Here is a 19,184-nt window from a genome sequence, read left to right on the forward strand (position 1 = left end):
TTGTTCTTCCCCCTATTCCTTGAAGGACCCTTACTTCACTAGGATTTTGCATCATCAAAACTCCCTTCTGGTTTAAGTGTGTTCAAGCGACAGATGGTGGGGCCAACAACTTCCCATGAGAAACAGGCTCTACTTTATTTCCTGGTGGGAGAAGGACAACTTTATCCTCTACTCTGTTCGCTGGAATACAGCAGAGTGAGGAGCAGGTGCCGGGGGCAGAGCACAATGGACTAGAGATGGACCACCACCTGGATTCCAGATCTTGTTCCTCTACCGACTAAACATGGAATCAATCTTGGGCAAATAAAACCCTTTTCCTCCTTGTGCATCCGTTCTGTTGACCATCAAGTTCACCTGGTAAAAGTCAGACACAACTTCCAAGAATGGTTACGAAAATCAAATATAATAAGCTTGGAAAACATTCTGAAAGGCAAAAAAACACTAAGAAATGAACCAACAATCCTATCTCTGGTTGAGGGCAAACCTCCTTCCTATTCGTATTTTCACACTGACGAGAACTGGATCTATCAGAATCCAGGTTGGTCCGAGAACAGCTTTACTACAAACCCTGGATCCCTCTCTCAGTGGCATATCCTTGATGCAGATTAGGCCTCAATTCTCTGTGACCCTAATGCACACTTCAAACTGCCAGTGTTGAGGTCCCAGTGAGTTCATACCAGGATGTGAAATCACAAACGTCAGAATTAAAGATGAGAAGCGTGTCCTCCAGCAAGGAGGTCACTCAAACTACCATGTGTCACGCTTCACCAAAGCTCAGACAACATCAATTGTAATGGACATAATTATTTTATGCCATTATGAAAGAAAAAGAATCCTTAATGATTTAGACTCCTACAATTGTAAGAAAGAAACATTTAAATGTGAAGAAATGTGCATTTCATGATCAGGAAGAAAAATGGTTTAAAAATTATTTTTTAAAGTTTGAAAAATAATAAGATAGAGGTAATAATTAATAAACTAAAACAATGTAGCAGGACCTTTCTATGTATCTGTCATGACCCAACATGCTCCAAAAAATGACACAGGGAAAATTATCCCATGTGATCCATAGAAGCAATCCTAAAAGATGCTTGCTCTAACACATTTAACCTCTTCATTTAAAGCATTTTTAACTCTGACTGAAGCCCAAAAAGTAGCAAAAAGTAGAATTGTATAGAAAATCAAATGAGAAGTTCAAGAGATCAGTATGTGAAGAAGCCACAAACCAATTCTAGGTGTATTAACATGCCTCCAAAAGTCTCTTCCGTGTAGGAAAATTTATTTTAGGACTAAAATACCAAGAACAATCATGCTTTGTTTAGAAACGAGTGCTGGATGGGGCGCCTGGGTGGCTCAGTTGGTTGGGCGTCCGACTTCAGCTTGGGTCACCATCTCGCGGTCCGTGAGTTCGAGCCCCGCGTCGGGCTCTGGGCTGACAGCTCAGAGCCTGGGGCCTGTTTCCGATTCTGTGTCTCCCTCTCTCTCTGACCCTCCCCCGTTCATGCTCTGTCTCTCTCTGTCTCAAAAATAAATAAACTTAAGAAAAAAAAAAAAAAGAAACGGGTGCTGGTGACACAGATTAGGAAGTAACAACATTCTGAATAGTTGGGCAGGTTTTGTGATATAGTTAGGACCGTTGCTCTTTTTTCTTGAGGCAGGAGTTTGAAACCTTTTTCTGTCAAGGGCCACACAGGAAATAGTCCCAGCTTCATGGACCACTCAGCTCTCCTGCCGTAACACGGGAGCTGCCCCAGACAGTCTATACACAACCCGGTGTGGCCACGCTCCTATAATACTTTCCTTATAAAAACGGGAGGCAGCCCAGTTTTGCTCCGGGGACCATGGTTTGCAAACCTGTGCCTTAGAAGACAAATAAAGCTGAGATTGTCTTACAAATAAACACATTGGGTCAAACATATCTAACAGTTTAGCTCTTCTACCTGTAGAAGAATCTAGAGTCCTTCTGGGTCTCAACGTTTAGGAAAGTTTAAGGTCATGAAAATAGGGAGCCTGTATACACTCTTAGTAAGTCGCTGATAACTGAGAGGAAGGCAGCATTGTGTCAGGTGTGCCTCAGTGAGTGAGTGAGTAGTGAGGTCTGCCTCAGTGAGCGAGTGAGTAGCCTCCAAAATGCCACAACAGGGGTCAGTCCATCAGGATTCAGTCTACCTCAACATAACATTCAGCCATACTGCAAAAGAGAAAGGAAACATATACAGAGCTGTACAAGTGACCAACAGAACTGAAATTGAACAGCGAGGCTCAAGTTATTTGACTGTGGGATGAGGCGTGCCCACAGAGGGCTCACATTAACCGGTCCCTATCTTTCCCGCCTCTTGAGTTTCAATTAACCTCTCCTGCCAGACTAGGAATCACCATTTGTACAGGAGTCCCATTTTAACAAACTGCATTTGGTTCAGAAGGCCTCATGATTGCTTCAGAGGGAACAGTTATTAAAGAAGCGTGCTGTCACATTAAGAGTTTCCAGGGACAGAGGTTTCAGATGAACCTTCTCGGATATCGGAAGTAACAGTGTCAACCCAGAGTCACAGAGAGTAGGGGGTAATGTGTTTATGAAGCAAATAGCGTGCTACATCTTGTTCCCCAAGATCCTACAACAGCATATTTTAACTCCTGTGGATGTATGGTTTATGCGAAGCACAAAATACAAAATATAAGTAGGTGTGTGTGTTAGGGAACATACAAGACACTGCCTCAGCTCATCACCTTTGTTTTACTCCTGATGACTCTGCTCTGCTCTACGCTTCAAGGGGCCTGAACCATTTTAGTGTATTTGCTTCTTGGAGTAGATACACCTTAGAGTGAGCCCCACAGAGTCACAACCTCTCCTGATGTCTGCATGTGTGAATGTGTGTGTGTGTGTGTGTGTGTGTGTGTGTGTGTGTGTGTGTGTGTGTGTGTTTGGGGGTGAAGGGCTGCTGACTCGCTTCTAACCAGTAGAATACAGAAAAGTGGAATGGATGTCACTCCTGAGAATATGCTGTGTTATATGAGACTTGGTTTCAGCAGACTGGAGATCAGGCTTCTCCTGCTGGAGAAGAGCCACGTTGTGACCTGCCTGGGGTGGGGGGGCACACGTGAGGGACCTGTAGGCTACTTGCAAGGGCTAAGAGTGGACCCCGGCCAACAGCCATTGAGAAAACGGGACCTCAGTCCTCTAACCATAAGGAGATGGATTCTGCCAACAAGTGCAATGAGCCTGTTAGCAGAGCGTCAGCAGAAGCGGTCGAGCCCCCACACAAGAATGGAACGCGGCGAACACCGTGGTTACAGCCTTTGTGGGGCCTGGAGGCAAAGAATGCATTTGAGTCGTGTCCAAACTCCTGACCCACAGAAACTGTGAGATAATATATGGGTGTTGTTTTAAGCCACGAAGCTTGGGGGTAATTTGTTAGGTACCAGTAGATAACTAATAAGAGATACATTAAATTGAATGCCAGGTCAGCATATGTTTTCTGGAGAAGTCTGGCCTGAATCCCTGAAGAAGCCAAAATGTTTTGGGAAAACGGATGGGTAATATGTCAGCTCCCTTGATGGAGGACAGAAACCATGATTTACGCTACTCTGGAGCATCCCCACCATCCAGAAAAGGGCTGGCGACAAAGACATATGAAGCTTCTTCTTCCATCCGATGTGACACTACATCATTAGCTTCGCTGTGAGTGTCCTTACAGAGCAATTGGCTAAAAAAACTTTGCGTATCTGCCAATTGGATGTATTATTCAGGCATTTTCATGTTTGCGATTACAAAATGCTTCCAAAGACTTAGTTGACAGCAATCCTCGGGTCTGAAGTGCTTCTGGCAACACAGACGTCAGTCCGTAAGAGTTTGCAAACCGCCAATATTCCAAGCAGTCACAAAATGTGGAGTACGACTTTTGGAGCAAAACCAAAGCGAGATTAGGAAGACCTCATATTGATCATGTTCGTAATTGAGAAACTTCCATTCCACTTTTCCCAAACAACGCCGAACGCTCTCCTGGGAGAACCCAATTACACCACCACCTTCATAGTTGTCCGAGGCATGCCCAGCCCCAGCTGCACCTGGACACAGGGAAAAGTGTCAGACTTGGTCTTTCTACCTAGAGTTGGGGAGCCATCCGACTTGATGAGCCCCAGCCTCCCAGTGCTTCTGCACATGACTCTCATGGACTTGCTATGTGCCTTCTCTTATCTCCACGTTTACCTGGAAGGCCAAGGATATCAGGGGACTGTGGAGACACTTTATCCCCCATAAAATTGATGGAGCTCTTATTAGCCCAACTCCACATTCATATTCTCAGGGTAGAATCTGCGCACCATCCAAGGGGACACACAGGCAACGGGACCATACGAACACCTCACGCGGGGGAAGGCTGGACCACTAGGTCTCTCTGGAGGAGCTCAGAAGAGTTCCCTATCAGCCTCCAGTTCTGTTCAGAGAAGCCTGGTAACATCATGTCACTCTGATGCTATGGGGCGTGTCTTCTGGTTGGCTCCCCACAGCTCCCTACAGAGCTTCTTGGATTGCCACAGTAGACTCCCCAACCACTGCTCTGCACAGGCCTTGTGGACTTCCCCCATTCTCCTTTCTTCAAGAGGCCAGCATGCACTCAGCCCGACTCCCGCTCCTCCTGGCTATGTCTGAGCACATCCTAGGCTGGGTCAGACCCCAGACCCCTGGTTTGCTCTGGAGGAGACAGCCCAGTAGAGCAGCTGTCCCCTCTGGAGCATGACTGATGAGTTTAGACAGGAACTTTCCAGGACAATAACACCCTTCATGACCTACCTGAGAGCACAGGGCAAGTAAGATATCTCCCGTACAGTTAAAAATAGCTGAGCCTTCTGCCCAGGATAGGGGGTGAACAATGACGTGGAAATGTTGAGCACCACACTACATATAAAATGGGTGTCTTCTCCCACCAGCAGGTAAACCTCAACATCATGCTGACAGTTACTTGCAGAATATCCCATGAGAGCAGCCTTAGTTTATACCTTTAAGAAGGTTCTAGTCTCCTGGGGCGCCTGGGGGGCTCAGTCAGTTAAGCGTCCGACTTCAGCTCAGGTCAAGATCTTACAGTTCATGGGTTAGAGCCCCGCATTGGGCTCCGTGTTGACAATTCAAAGCCTGGAGCCTGCTTCGGATGTTGTGTCTCCCTCTCTCTCTGCCCCTCCCCTGCTTCCATTCTGTCTCTATCTCTCTCAAAAATAAACATTTGAAAAAAAATTCTTTTAAAAAGGTTCTAGTCTCGAAGCATATGTAGTAAAAGCTATTCTTGTGTGTCTGATTAACCAATAATGGAAGCAGAGGGTCACTAGGTTTTAAGAAATCTCAATAATGTTTTTCTTTTTTACATGAACATACACACACACACACACACGCACACGGAAACACACACAGAAACACACACACACATCACCGAAGTAAACTGATCTCCCCGACCTGCAGAAGAACGCGGGTGCCCTTCCACACCAGTGATCCCCGCGGAGATTTACACCACGTGCTACGGTTCCCATGATGGACACGGGCGCGGTCTTACCTCACAGAGGCTGTGGCACTGCTCCTTCTGTAGGTCCCAGGTGTCCTTGCACGGCTCCAGACACTGGGAGAGAGCAACAAGAAAAGTCAATAAACAAACGGACAGGAAAAAGGCCAAAGGAAGAAACCCCGTGCACCTCACTTTTCCATGTCTGCTCGTTTGCTTTGTTTAGCAAAGCCAGCTCCTCAGTGGATCGCACCAACATTGTATGAGCAGGGCCATCCCTACAGAACAGGAACCAACACAACCAGAGAAGAGTTGCCCCGTCTGCAGGTGCCATGTAGGGAAGGTAGTGGTGCCCACCACCAGGCAGAACACTATTTAGATGACAAGTATTTGTATTCAGTAAGAAAGGTTCTCTAGGGGCTCCTGCCTGGCTTGGGTCAGTGGGGCGCACAGCTCTTGATCTCGGGGCTGTGAGTCTGAGTCCCACGTTGGATGGAGACATCCCTTAAAAACGAAGTCTTTAATGGGGCGCCTGGGTGGCGCAGTCGGTTAAGCGTCCGACTTCAGCCAGGTCACGATCTCGCGGTCCGTGAGTTCGAGCCCCGCGTCGGGCTCTGGGCTGATGGCTCAGAGCCTGGAGCCTGTTTTGGATTCTGTGTCTACCTCTCTCTCTGCCCCTCCCCTGTTCATGCTCTGTCTCTCTCTGTCCCAAAAATAAACAAACGTTGAAAAAAAAATAAGTAAAATAAAATAAAATAAAAACGAAGTCTTTAAAAAAAAGGACAGAAGAAATGTTTTCTACAGGTTGTTGTCACAGATGAATTTTGTTTTTTCATAAACTACCATGGACTTGTTTTCAACTGGCAACATGGGCCTGTTTTGTCTATTTCTTTTTTTAATTTTTTTTTAATGTTTATGTATTTTTTAGACAGAGGGAGACAGAGCATGAACAGGGGAGGGGCAGAGAGAGAGGGAGACACAGAATCCGAAACAGGCTCCAGGCTCTGAGCAGTCAGCACAGAGCCCGACACGGGCTTAAACCCATGAACTCTGAGATCATGACCTGAGCCGAAGTCGGACGCCCAACCGACTGAGCCACCCAGGCACCCCTTTTTTCTCTATTTCTATATGTTCTCCCGCAGGTGACTGGGTGAAGTTTCAGTGTGTTAAGTATATGTAATAGGTACTTGTTAACTAATGCCTTCAGCTCAATGGGTCTACCAGTATGAACATGTATCCAATTACTCTGCCAAAATGCATTGAATACACTGTAACATAAAGACTTATGAAATAAATATAAAGAATATATAAATTCAACCTAAAAATATTAAAAAACTATTCAGAATACATAATAAAGCCTGAATATTTGTATAAAATCTGTCACCATATATATATTTAAACACATCAGAGGTGATGGCTAGGCTCCATTGTTCAATAACAGCCATCATAATAAATATTAATAATAATCCACAGCACATATAATAGTATATATTATATATGAAATGTATACATATTTATATAAGTAACAATAAAGATTATGGGATAAAGTATATATACATGTATAATATAGTTTACTACTATATATAACACTAGTATAATATATAAGTTATAGTACTATATATATTACATGTATACTACATACTTTATATATACTATACCATGGATCTATGTATCTATACGCACGCACACACACACACACACATTGATGTATACTGCAGCACTATATATACACTACATATACCACATAAAATACAGTACTATAAATAATATATAATACTATATACACTCTATATAACATATAGTAATACATAAGAGATAACACCCAGTCCTCATGGTTGAAATTAAAATGTTACATTAATACAGTGGAGATTTGATTCTCAACTTTATGTTTTAAAGCAAGTTTTAATTAGTAAAAATTAACAGCCTAGGTGGCTTAGTTAGTTGAGTGTCTGACTCTTGATTTCAGCTCAGGTCACGATCTCAGGGGCTAGAGATTAAGCCCCGCAGTGGGCTCTGTGCTGGGCATTGCGCCTGCTCGGATTCTCTGTCTCTCCCTGTCCCTCTGCCCTTCCACTGGCTCACACGTTCACACGTGTTCTCTCTCAAAAAAATTAACAGTTATGTAGCTAAATGTCAGTCATCTAAATACCCAGGCACCCATAAGGTCCTTATTATTTTATCTATGATCGTTATTTCATTATTGACAAAGTTTTCAATTGAGGTCAAAATTCTCAGTTAAATTCCAGATATGCATACTCTAGAACTCAGGATACATACTGAAAGTGTTTTTTCACTGTCCTTGGTAGTCACCTACCCCTGTGTTTTTAAAATAAAGATCTAGTTTGGCGGCACCTGGGTGGTTCAGTCCGATAAGCGTCCGCCTCTTGATTTAGGCGCAGGTCATGATCTCAGGGTTCATGAGTTTGAGCCCCACATAGAGCTCTGTGCTGACCACACACAGCCTCCACAGATCCTCTGTCCCCGTCTCTCCCTGCCCCTCACCCACTTGCTCTCTGTCACTCTCTATCAAAAATAAACACTTATATATAAATAAATAAATAAATAAATAAATAAATAAATAAATAAATAAATAAAGTTAGACCGTAAGACTCTATGGTGACACTTAATTTTCAGGTATCCATTGTCTTTTTCTTTTCATCAAAAAATATATATACATATGAAAACAAAGTGCTGTCCATGTGTCAACTATCAATCTGTCATGACAAAAGTGCTCAAACTGTCATCACTGGCTGATAACATGAACTTCATCTTGTAGTTTATCAGAAATGCAAATTCACAGCCTCTGCCCCTAGGCTTAGAGTCAGAATCTCTGGGATGGGGACCCAGAAATCCCTTGTAACAAATTCTCCCGGGAAATTCTGAAGTTTACTAAACTTTAAAAAGAACTGCCTTATTGTGGTATACCTTTCTCAAGAGATACCTGTATCAAATCAGCACATTGTGGGGCGCCTGGGTGGCTCAGTTGGTTGAGCGTCCGACTTCGGCCCAGGTCATGATCTCGCAGTTTGTGAGTTTGAGCCCCGCATTGGGCTCTGTGCTGACAGCTCAGAGCCTGGAGCCTACTTCAAATTCTATGTCTCCCCCTCTCTCTACCCCTCCCCTGCTCACGCTCTGTGTCTCTCTGTCACTCAATAATAAATAAACGTTAAAAAAAGTTAAAAAGAAATCAGCACATTGTACAACTTAAACTTCTACAACACTGTGAATCAAATCTCAATAAAGCTAGGGGAGCAAAAAGAACGGCTACAGGATTCGATGGAAAAAGAGAGTTCACAATGTCTCTTGTTTTGTTTTTTAAGAAAAACCTATTTCTTGTAAGAATATTTTATATTCTTTAGTGTTGCAGAGGAACAATTCATTTTTCAGTTATCTCAATCTTAATTTTTTTTTACTTTATTTTTTTTTAACGTTTATTTATTATTAAGAGACAGAGAGACACAGAGCGTGACCAGGGGAGGGGTAGAGAGAGGGGGGGACACAGAATCTGAAGTAGGCTCCAGGCTCTGAGCTGTCAGCACAGAGCCCAACATGGGGCTCGAACTCACAAACTGCGAGATCATGACCTGGGCCGAAGTTGGTCGCTTAAGCAACTGAGCCACCCAGGAGCCCCTAATTTTTTATTTATTTTAGAGAGACAGACCCTGCAAGCATGGGGGGTGAGGCAGAGAGAGAGGGAGACAGAGACAATCCCAAGCAGGCTCCACACACAGAGTCTGACATGAGGCTCCATCCCACAGCCCTGGGATCATGACCTGAACCGAAATCAAGAATTGGACACTCAACAGACTGTGCCCCACAAACGCCCGTATTTATTTTTTAAAACTTGAGCTCTTTCATGATACTTCTCTATGGCCTGCACGAATTTGTCCCCAGTTCACTGGTGTTCACCCCTCCCAAGCATATTAAAGCAAATCACAGGTTTTGCCAATATAACAGTTCTAAAAGAACACCGGTTTCTAACAGCAATGAAATTGTTTAAAAACTTGTCTACCCAACATATTTTACGAGTTCCTTAAAGAGTCAGTCTTGTTTCCTGAAGGTAAATCCACTTCCTTATCCTCAGAGCTCTCTGTATGTTTTTAGGCATTGATTCCTAGCCACAAAGTTTAGTAGTCATTTACTAAGTATATGTAGACCTAATTCCTTCTCAAGACCATTTGGGGATAATAAATGGCACTCTTGAGGATACCTTGAGATTTTGTTCAGTTGAAGACATGCCCCATCATGTTTGAGGACCACTCCATAAGGTCTAGGCATTTTTCAGAAAGACAAGTTCAGCTATACTTACAAACGAAGTCTTTGTCACTTCATTCAGGAAACCTAGAACATCCGTTCCACGTAAAACTGCTCGATGCAATGTGGCTAACAATGTCTCAAAATTACGTCATTCTAGCTTTGGATCATTACCAAACATGTAAATTGTGAAAACACGATACTACATACGTGCTTAGCTGCATTGTCACAACTACAGACATCAGTGCATTAAAAAGTTTCAATCCTTGGGGCGCCTGGGTGGCTCAGGGGGTTGAGTGTCCGACTTTGGCTCAGGTCATGATCTCACAGTTCATGGGTTCAAGCCCCGCGTCGGGCTCTGTGCTGACAGCTGGGAGCCTGGGGTCTGTTTGAGATTCTGTGTCTCCCTCCCTCTCTCTGCCCCCTCCCCCCACTCATACTCTGTCTCTCTCACTCTCAAAAATAAACAAACATTTTAAAAAAGTGTTTTTAAGTTTCAATCCTTTGAGACCTCCACAATTCCACATAATCCAATTCCTGACACTGTGGAACAAATACCTTATACGAAAGAAATATCATTTCCAAACACAGGCCTACTTGTGAAATGCTAATGGAAGCAATACATAACGCACTTGTCTTCTTGTTAATCTGAAGTCTATCTGCCAAGTGCAGCATCAGTATGTGCAATTCATTTAAAGTTCTATTTTAATTGCAGGCTTTGCCTTATTTCCAATAACCAGTAGTCATCAGTGTCTAAAGATATATCACGAAATGTTATTAATGCCAACCAACATTTTCTTTTAATAATCCTCTGTGAAAACTATCTGACAAGAAAAGCCTGGATATAGAAATCAGAGTAAATCTTTGCAGGATAGATCTGCCAAAGCTCTATTTCTTTAGAGTGCTCTTAGCCAGGTAGAATGATTGCAATAAAAGCCAGAGAGGGGGAGAACAAAAGCCCAACCATTTCTCGCACACTTCAAACAAGAAAAAGCATCCTGTTTCTCCAGATTAAAAAAAAAAAAAAAAAAGGTTTGTCAAAGAAGGCAGACTGAAATCTCATTTCCATGAGAAAAAGGTTACTACAAGCAGACGATTGCTTTGGAATTTACTACATATCACAACTATAAGTACCCTGATCAAATGACAAAAAACAACAACAACAACAAGTTACTATTTTAGCAAGTGTTTTAAGCTTTCACACTTTAGGATGATCAACTCCATGAAATTATGCCTTCCCACGTTACTGCTTCACGCAAAGAAAGAAAAACTTCAAAATTCAGAGAAAATTTTTAAAAAATCAGCCGACAGAGCGAATCACATAGATCATCACCTGGAATTTAGGCATCAATTATTTTTCACTTCATTGAGAAAGACACAGTTACAATATCACTTCCTTAGGTGATAATTCTGTATTACATTTATATTTTGACATACAGTAATACAAAACCTGTACACACGATCTTCTACTAAAATGTAAGCACTGAGCACTGAATCCTTGGGACATTTACTACAAGATTCTTCATGTACAGTACCAGCTCAATAAACATCTGTTAAGCAAAGTTATTGATGAGTTAAAATGTTTTTATAAGCAGTTCCTGGAGCTGGGACACTCAAAGATGCCCAGGGACCAAGCAGATAATGAGTGAGAGTGAAGGAGGAATAAGTTACTATTAGTGGGAGTACCAAAAAGAATCGTAAAGTGGAGAGCTCGCCCAATGACTAGGACACAGTGCTGTTCACTGCCTTCTAGCTCTCGGCCAGAGCTGCCCAGCATGCGAAACTTCAGAGATGCCAGGATACCTACTCTATGTAAACCTTTACGACTTCTAAATGTATTGCACAGCGCTGTGTAGGTAATTTTATTGCTATTTCCTTACAGCATAAAATATTAGATACATTATTTTAATTGCTCTAAGTAAGTGGTTTTGAAATGGGAGTAACTTTGTCCTTCCAGGGAACGTTTAGTGATATATGTAGATAGTTTTGTTTGTAACAAGTGAGGACAAGTAACAATTGCTTCCAGCAAGCAGAGGCGAGGGATGCTGCTTAAACATCATACAACACACAGGACAGTACCCCCCTCACCACCCCCCACAAAGTGATAAAAAAAAATTAGCTCCAAATTCAATAGTGCTGAGGTTGAGAAATTTCTTTAAAAAAAAAAAAAGGGCAACGGAAATGCAGTGGATTAGTCGTAATAACAGAGTTGATCCTGAGAAACAAGTGGCCCAGGATAGAGGAAGGAAATGTTAACTCAGAACCATCACCTCTAATTATGCCACAATTCTACATGTTCTGGTCACATCCATCCTTCTAAGACATGGTTTTGAGAATGTGAGTTCTCTGACAAAATTAGACAGTAATTATCCAATTAAGCCCCAAATATATAGATTTACATACAGAACATCTGGTCAACCAGCAAATCCTGCGTAACCAACTTCTTCAGCCTCCTATGACCTGCTTTGCCATGAAGCTGGTCTCTTTTCTGTTCCCCAAAAGCAAGACCCCTCAACTTCCACTGAGTTACTATATTTCTTCCTTAAAGAGAGTCTATTCTGGGGGCGCCTGGGTGGCGCAGTCGGTTAAGCGTCCGACTTCAGCCAGGTCACGATCTCGCGGTCCGTGAGTTCGAGCCCCGCATCAGGCTCTGGGCTGATGGCTCAGAGCCTGGAGCCTGTTTCCGATTCTGTGTCTCCCTCTCTCTCTGCCCCTCCCCCGTTCATGCTCTGTCTCTCTCTGTCCCAAAAATAAATAAACGTTGAAAAAATAAATAAATAAAATTAAAAAAATTAAAAAATTAAAAAAAGAGAGTCTATTCTGTCCTTGTCCACTCTGACCAACAGCTCTTTCAAACCACCTGCTTTTGACCACTGCTACATACACAGCACACATGGATTCCCCGTCTGCAACTCAAGCATTCCCCAAGACCTCTCACATTTTATTTTTCAGTTTTTCATGGAGACTATGAGTTGTACTAAAGTCACACTATCTCCAGTTGACTATAAACTCTTCAGGAGGGCTGTGTCTGCTGGCCGTGTACAAGCCTCGTTCGCAAGGCATGTGGCACCGAGCGCACCAACACCAGAACAGATTCTCAGGAACATCCCGTGCACCACAGAAATGCAGCCAGCGCAGAACGGGGGCCCAGAAAGCCTGGGTGTGAGCCCCATCTCTGCCATGTGTCTAACCTACAGCTGTGGGAAAATCACATATTCGGTCTCCACGCGCTAACTCCACCAGGAGAGTACAGTTGCTCCTATTGTCCGAAATTTTACTGAACGTCAAAGAGCGCCAGAACCCTTTACGGATTTATAAAGCACTTCTGAAATTATTTGTTTAGTGGCACCTCATCACAACAGATCTGTGGAGGTACATACAATGAGGTACTATTATTCGTAGATTTTACAGAGAGGAAACTGCAGTTTAGAGAGGTTGAGTAAAGAAAGGAAGTGACTGTGGTGGAAACTTCCGGAACTGGAAGCCGGACCCCTCCTCTGGCACACTCAAAGGAATGTTACTTCCATTACAGAACACTGTGCTGTTCACGCCACCTGCTACAAATGCTTCACAGGATGATGTATGTGAAAGGGATTTGGAAACTGAAAAGTACTTCACAAATCTGTAAGATTATGGAATTACTATGATCTCGGAAAGGATTCAGCTCCAAAATGCCCTAGGTGTTACAAATTCCAAGGTACTTATGAAATCATAACCAATAAGACTCAGTATTTCATACCACAGACGAAGGGACCCAACTCCCACGAGCCAAAGTAGTGACAGAGAGGGAAATTATTGCTACTGCTTTGGTGAACCTCCATCTGGACAGGTTAGCACAAATTTCCATACCTTACATTTAACCAAACACTTCCATAAAAAGAAATTATATTAACTTATATACATTACCAGCAAAGGAAGTTATATTACCTAACTAGCAATTACAATAAATCCTGAAGCACAAAAGGTTGGTATAAAATTCAAATTTTCACACATGTCCAATAATCAAGGAACAGAACCCATAATTACATTACATTAAATAAATAGAACCCATGGTTAAAACAAAGCAGCCAGCATTCTGTACAATCCAACCCGGTCAAATTAACATCTGCTAAATCAACAAACAAGGATTAGTGTTTCCTATATGCAATGTATTCATCTAGTCTCCAAGATGAAGGAAAATGTGTCAGCCATTCTGCCCTAAAGCAGTATATAATTTGCATGGAAGAAAAGCATGCAAATAAGTCTAAAGCAATGAAGCATAAAATAACCAAGAGAAGAATGTGTCAGAAGACCCTAAAGAAGTGATATGTATTTCCATATGGGAAAATTGGAGAGAATTTCATAGAATTGAGGACTCATGAATTAACTTAGAAGGAAGAGCAGGACTTGAGCGATTTTAGCAGATCTGGGGCATGGATGATAGATGTGGGGGGATATGGTGCAGGAGAGCTAACAGAGGAGAAGGCGTGGCAAAACACAAGGCTAGCAGCATGGCCCTTGGAATTCAGTGAGAAGCCACTAACTCTCCTAGAACAGACAGGTGCGTGCCTCACTTTGTGTTTAAGACAACTTGAGTATTGGTGCAATACAACGACTTATAAAATATATATATTTGGTCCTTCAGATGACCAAAATATATTTGCCAGATATATTTAATCTTCGTCCACAGTTCCTGCAAATGCTTCAAAGCCATAAAGGTGAATGGGTGTCTTGTTATTAATGAAGGTGACTTTAGGAACGCCCACCCCCACCACCACACCAAAGGGCAGGGGCTGATTGACAGGAGGACCAATCACTTGATCAGAAGGTTGCAAGTTTCAGTCCCACCTTCTGACTTCTGGGGAGGGGAGAGGGGCTGGAGACTGAATCAGCTAACACTTAGTTGATCATGGCTATGTAATGGAGCCTTCATAAAAACAAAATAGGACTGGGGCACCTGGCTGGCTCAGTTGGAAGAATAGACAAATCTGGATGTTAGGGTCCTAAGTCCAAGCCATGTTTGGTGTCGAGATTACTTAAAATGAATATATAAGTAAATAAACTTAAAAAAAAAACTACACACACACAAGAGGTCTGGTTTTTTTATTTTAATCCTTTCCAGATACCTTTCACGTTTGGGCAAGCAGAACACTTCCATGTGTCACAGAGCTCGGCCCCAAGCTCCATAAAAACAGAAGCTGCTTTGTTGGGGACCCTGTCCTATGTATCTCTTCACCTGCCTGTTGATTCATATCCTGTATCTTTTTGTTTGCTTGTTTTATTTATTTACTTTGAGAGAGAGAGAGAGAGCATGTGCATGGGAGGGGCAGAATGAGAGAGAGAGAGAGAGAGAGAGAGAGAGAGAGAGAGACAGAGAGACAGAGAGACAGAGAGACAGAGAGAAAGATCCTAAATTGGCTTCATGCTGTCAGCACAGAGCCTAACTCAGGGCTCTATCTCCCAAACCACAAGATCATGACCTGAGCTGAGATCAAGGGTCTGACACTTAACCGAATGAGCCACCCAGGTGCCCCCCCTGTATCATATATTTAATAAACTGGTTAATGTAAGTGCTTCCCTGAGTTCTGTGAGCTGCTCTAGGAAATCAGTCAGCCCCTAAGAGGGAGTCATGAGCATCTCCAATCTATCTCCAGTCTGGATTTGGCATTGGCCAATGAAGCTGGAGGCAAGCTGGGCAGACTCATAGGATCTGTGGGATCTGATGCCTCCCTGTCATGTCCGAATTGAGTTGAATTAATTCTCAGACATGCTGCTGGTGTCTGGGAATTGCTTGGTGCTGGGGCGGGGCGGGGGGCAACCCCTCACATTGGCATTGGGTCCAGGAGCCCTGAAAGAGCTGAAATAGGAGTTGGATTACAGAAGTGAGGTCTTGCAGCAAATGAAAGCAGAGCAGTTTTTGCAATGTCTTCCAAAGCTTCTGTCCACCATTTATAGCATTGATATGGCATCTGGATGGCACAGAACACTGGATACAAGGAAAAGGAGCGTGAACCCATGAAAGGCAATGTAGGGCTGCTCCAGACACAGTTACAGGTTTGCCTTGAGATAGGCATGAGGGAGACATGAGAACAGGAAAACACCCCAACACTTCTAACCTCCATCTGAAAGGAAGCCATGGTGTCCATCAGATGGAGGGTGTGGGAGAAACAAACGTAGGGCAGGTGTTTAACAATTGAGGGGTTCACGTGAGGAGTTCAAGGTGTCCAGTGGATGTACACAAAGGAATGCCCAACAAGCTACTGGAATTGTGGACATGGAGTTTTGGAGAAAGGTTGAAGAAACGATGGGCATTTATAAGTTTCTCTGCTTTTCCTCTTACACCATTCATTCATTCGTTCATTCCTTTCATAAATATTTCCAGAATTCATCTACCACAGTGTCACACTAGGTGATAGGTCTGCTAAATCTATGAACTACACACACAGGAAAAACTTCCTCCAAGTTCTCTAAGTCTACCAAAGGAAAGGGAAAGGGAAAGGGAAAGGGAAAAGAAGGAAGGAAGGAAGGAAGGGAGGGAGGGAAGGAAGGAAGAAAAGAAGGAAGGTGTGTTTGTTTATAAGCAAACATCCATGCTACACGTGAAAATGGAAATACAGAAAATATGAAGATTAGAGTGTCAAGACTTTGGGGAGTTGGGATATTCAAGAGCTACAATGGCAACACTGAATACTTCAGCAAAAATGTTTTTCTCTCCCCTTTTTCTGTTTGTGAACAGGAGACTGGAACTCAGGGAGATATAAATGTTGGAACATGTTGGTGAAGAGAAGGAAGGCATGGCTGAAGATGGAAGAGAAACAGGAAATAATCAATTGACCAAGGTCCCAGAGAATGTTTCAGGGGCTACAATATGGAAACATAGAATTCTAGAGAGGCAAGGAATCTCTGCTGGTCATCTATCCCAACCCTACATCCTCCAGATTCAGAAACTAAAATATCTTTGTAGAGACCATGGCTGGTCAGCAGGATTTCGGTCCACGGCTCTATGATCGGACACGGGTCCTTCAATTCCAACGTTCGGCTTAGAGAATGTAAGAATTTGGATGTAGGGGTACAAGACAGTGTTCAAGGGGTACAAGAATAGCCGTTCCAGTGAGAGTTTTCTAATACAGTGAGAAAGTGATCAGATGAAGGTGTCCTCCGTAAGTGCAATTCTGCTGGTTGAGCTTCAGAGGTCTCAGAGGCAAGAGCACAGAAGTGGATCATTCCTGCCAGGTCTGCGGACAAGAGACAGACCATGGATCCTCAGAGTCAGATTAATCTGGAGGAGAACTCCTCATCTACCACATGCTACATGTTTTCTCCCCATTAGAGCTTTATTTTAACCTCTCTGAACCATACGTTTGCGACACAGAAAAGAGTACAAACATTTTTGCCAAAGAAGATCATGTTGAAATAAATTTTCTAAAGACAATCTTTTAAAATACCTACACAAAATAGGTGCTTGGTGAATCTGGTTCTGTTCCATATCTAAAGGACCAATGAAAAGAATTTTAGTTCTTTCCTGTTTCCCTGATACCTACCTTTTTTCTTTTAATTGAAGAAGAAAATACAATTTCTTTTCATTCCTGTCTCTGAAGCATATTCCAATAATTGTTTTAAAAGTGCCATTTCTTTTTTTTTTGCCAGAATTCCAACAGCTATGTTTGGGTGGGGTGGTATTATTCTTGTGTGTGGCCAGAAGGTGGGATCAAAAGGAAAAATCTGAGACTAGGGCACTGTGCATTTTGTAGCACATATGGTATGCTTTCACACACACACACACACACACACACACACACACACACACACACAATTTCCGTTGGATAATAGGGAAGCAAGTAATAGTTTATATTTAATTTTTGTCTGCATTGTTGCCTGGAGAGAAGGAGTAATTTTTGCGTTCCACATACAAATACACACAAAAATCCAACTTTTCATTTCAGACAGGTATAGATTCATAGCATATAATAATGCTATCAAGAGAAGTTTCCAAAGACCATTTCTGTTTTCTAAATTAATGGCAGCAGTTTCTCTGGGAAACTGTAGATCTGGTTTTTAGATGAAGTGGGTTTTTTTTTCAATATGTTTCCTAAAATATGTGCACCCGACTGCCTTTAGAAGTATTCGTGGACTCCCTCCAGCTCTAAATTGGTATAGAAATTGTTACAATCCTGTGTGTCGAAAAGCGCACTGGGTCTTGCCCAAATAATGACATCTTTTGGCAGACATCCTATGGAAGTACAGTTGAACCATCATCAGAGCCTAAACCACAGAGGATTAGCATGCCAACCCAGCACAACAACGTTACGCCTTAGACATCTCATGTCGCAAATCAACTTTCTTTGAAACGATCAAAGGATCATTCCTCTCCCACCATGTCTGTCTACAAATCTGGGCTCCCTTTTATCACAACTATGTCTCACAATAAAGGGAACTCTGACATCAGAAGCTTTTTAGATTTCAGTGAAGGTGTTGAGAAACAAACAAACAAACAGAAAACAATGGAAGTGGGAAAATGACATTAATCAAGGTAGAACCATTGTCTGCTCGTAGCTCTTTCTCACCTAAACTATGTCATTATGCATATCATTAACTCTCTGGAGGCAGACAGGTCACCGAATCCTGTGTCACTGAAGACCACACGTGCTTTCTTAGCGTCCAGATATTCTGCCTGTTCTTCTGCTATGGAATTTTACCGCAGCACTAGAGTTTCAAATACTATTCGCATGGCTATTTCTCACATCAAAAAGATACTCATTACAAAGACAAAGTCACAACTTTACAGTGGAAAACACAGGCAGAGACTGCCTTCACGAAGCGACAAAGGTAACGTCTCCAGGAATGGGAGAGGCACAGCATCACCACGGGAAATATCAATCAAATCCACCATGAGGCTCCTTCTATGAAGCAACAAACCTCTAGTCTTAAAAAAACAAAACAGGGGCGCCTGGGTGGCGCAGTCGGTTAAGCGTCCGACTTCAGCCAGGTCACGATCTTGCGGTCCGTGAGTTCGAGTCCCGTGTCAGGCTCTGGGCTGATGGCTCAGAGCCTGGAGCCTGTTTCTGATTCTGTGTCTCCCTCTCTCTCTGCCCCTCCCCCGTTCATGCTCTGTCTCTCTCTGTCCCAAAAATAAATAAACGTTGAAAAAAAAAATTTTTTTTAAATAAAAAAATAAAAAAATAAAAAAAAGAAACCAAAACAAAACAACAAAAAAAAAACACAACACTAACATCATGAAAGACCAAGAAAGAGGAATGCTTCCAAACTAAAGGGGACTAAAGATCTGTAACAAGCAAATGCAAAACATAATGGGGGGCCAGATCCTGAATCAGACAAAACAATGCTAAGAAGGACATTACTGGCACCACAGGAACATCTAAATGCAGACTATACATGGAGTAGCATGACATCCAGGTTAATTTCCCTGAATTTGATAATTCCATAGTAAGACATGCGTGCTGAAGC

At 42.7% G+C, this 19,184-nt stretch overlaps 1 protein-coding gene across 4 annotated transcripts in view; it reads right to left on the reverse strand.

Annotated features, from left to right (window-relative positions):
* Nucleotides 1-19,184, reverse strand: part of ANOS1 (anosmin 1) — a 188,997-nt gene that overhangs the window by 72,073 nt on the left and 97,740 nt on the right. For all 4 annotated transcript variants that reach the window (XM_047843331.1, XM_047843333.1, XM_047843330.1 and 1 more), the window contains exon 3: nt 5,541-5,603. In XM_047843331.1, the coding sequence (XP_047699287.1) occupies nt 5,541-5,603 (63 nt within the window). The remainder of the gene's footprint in view (nt 1-5,540; nt 5,604-19,184) is intronic.

This window comes from Prionailurus viverrinus, chromosome X, assembly GCF_022837055.1.
Source record: "Prionailurus viverrinus isolate Anna chromosome X, UM_Priviv_1.0, whole genome shotgun sequence".
NCBI lineage: Eukaryota > Metazoa > Chordata > Mammalia > Carnivora > Felidae > Prionailurus > Prionailurus viverrinus.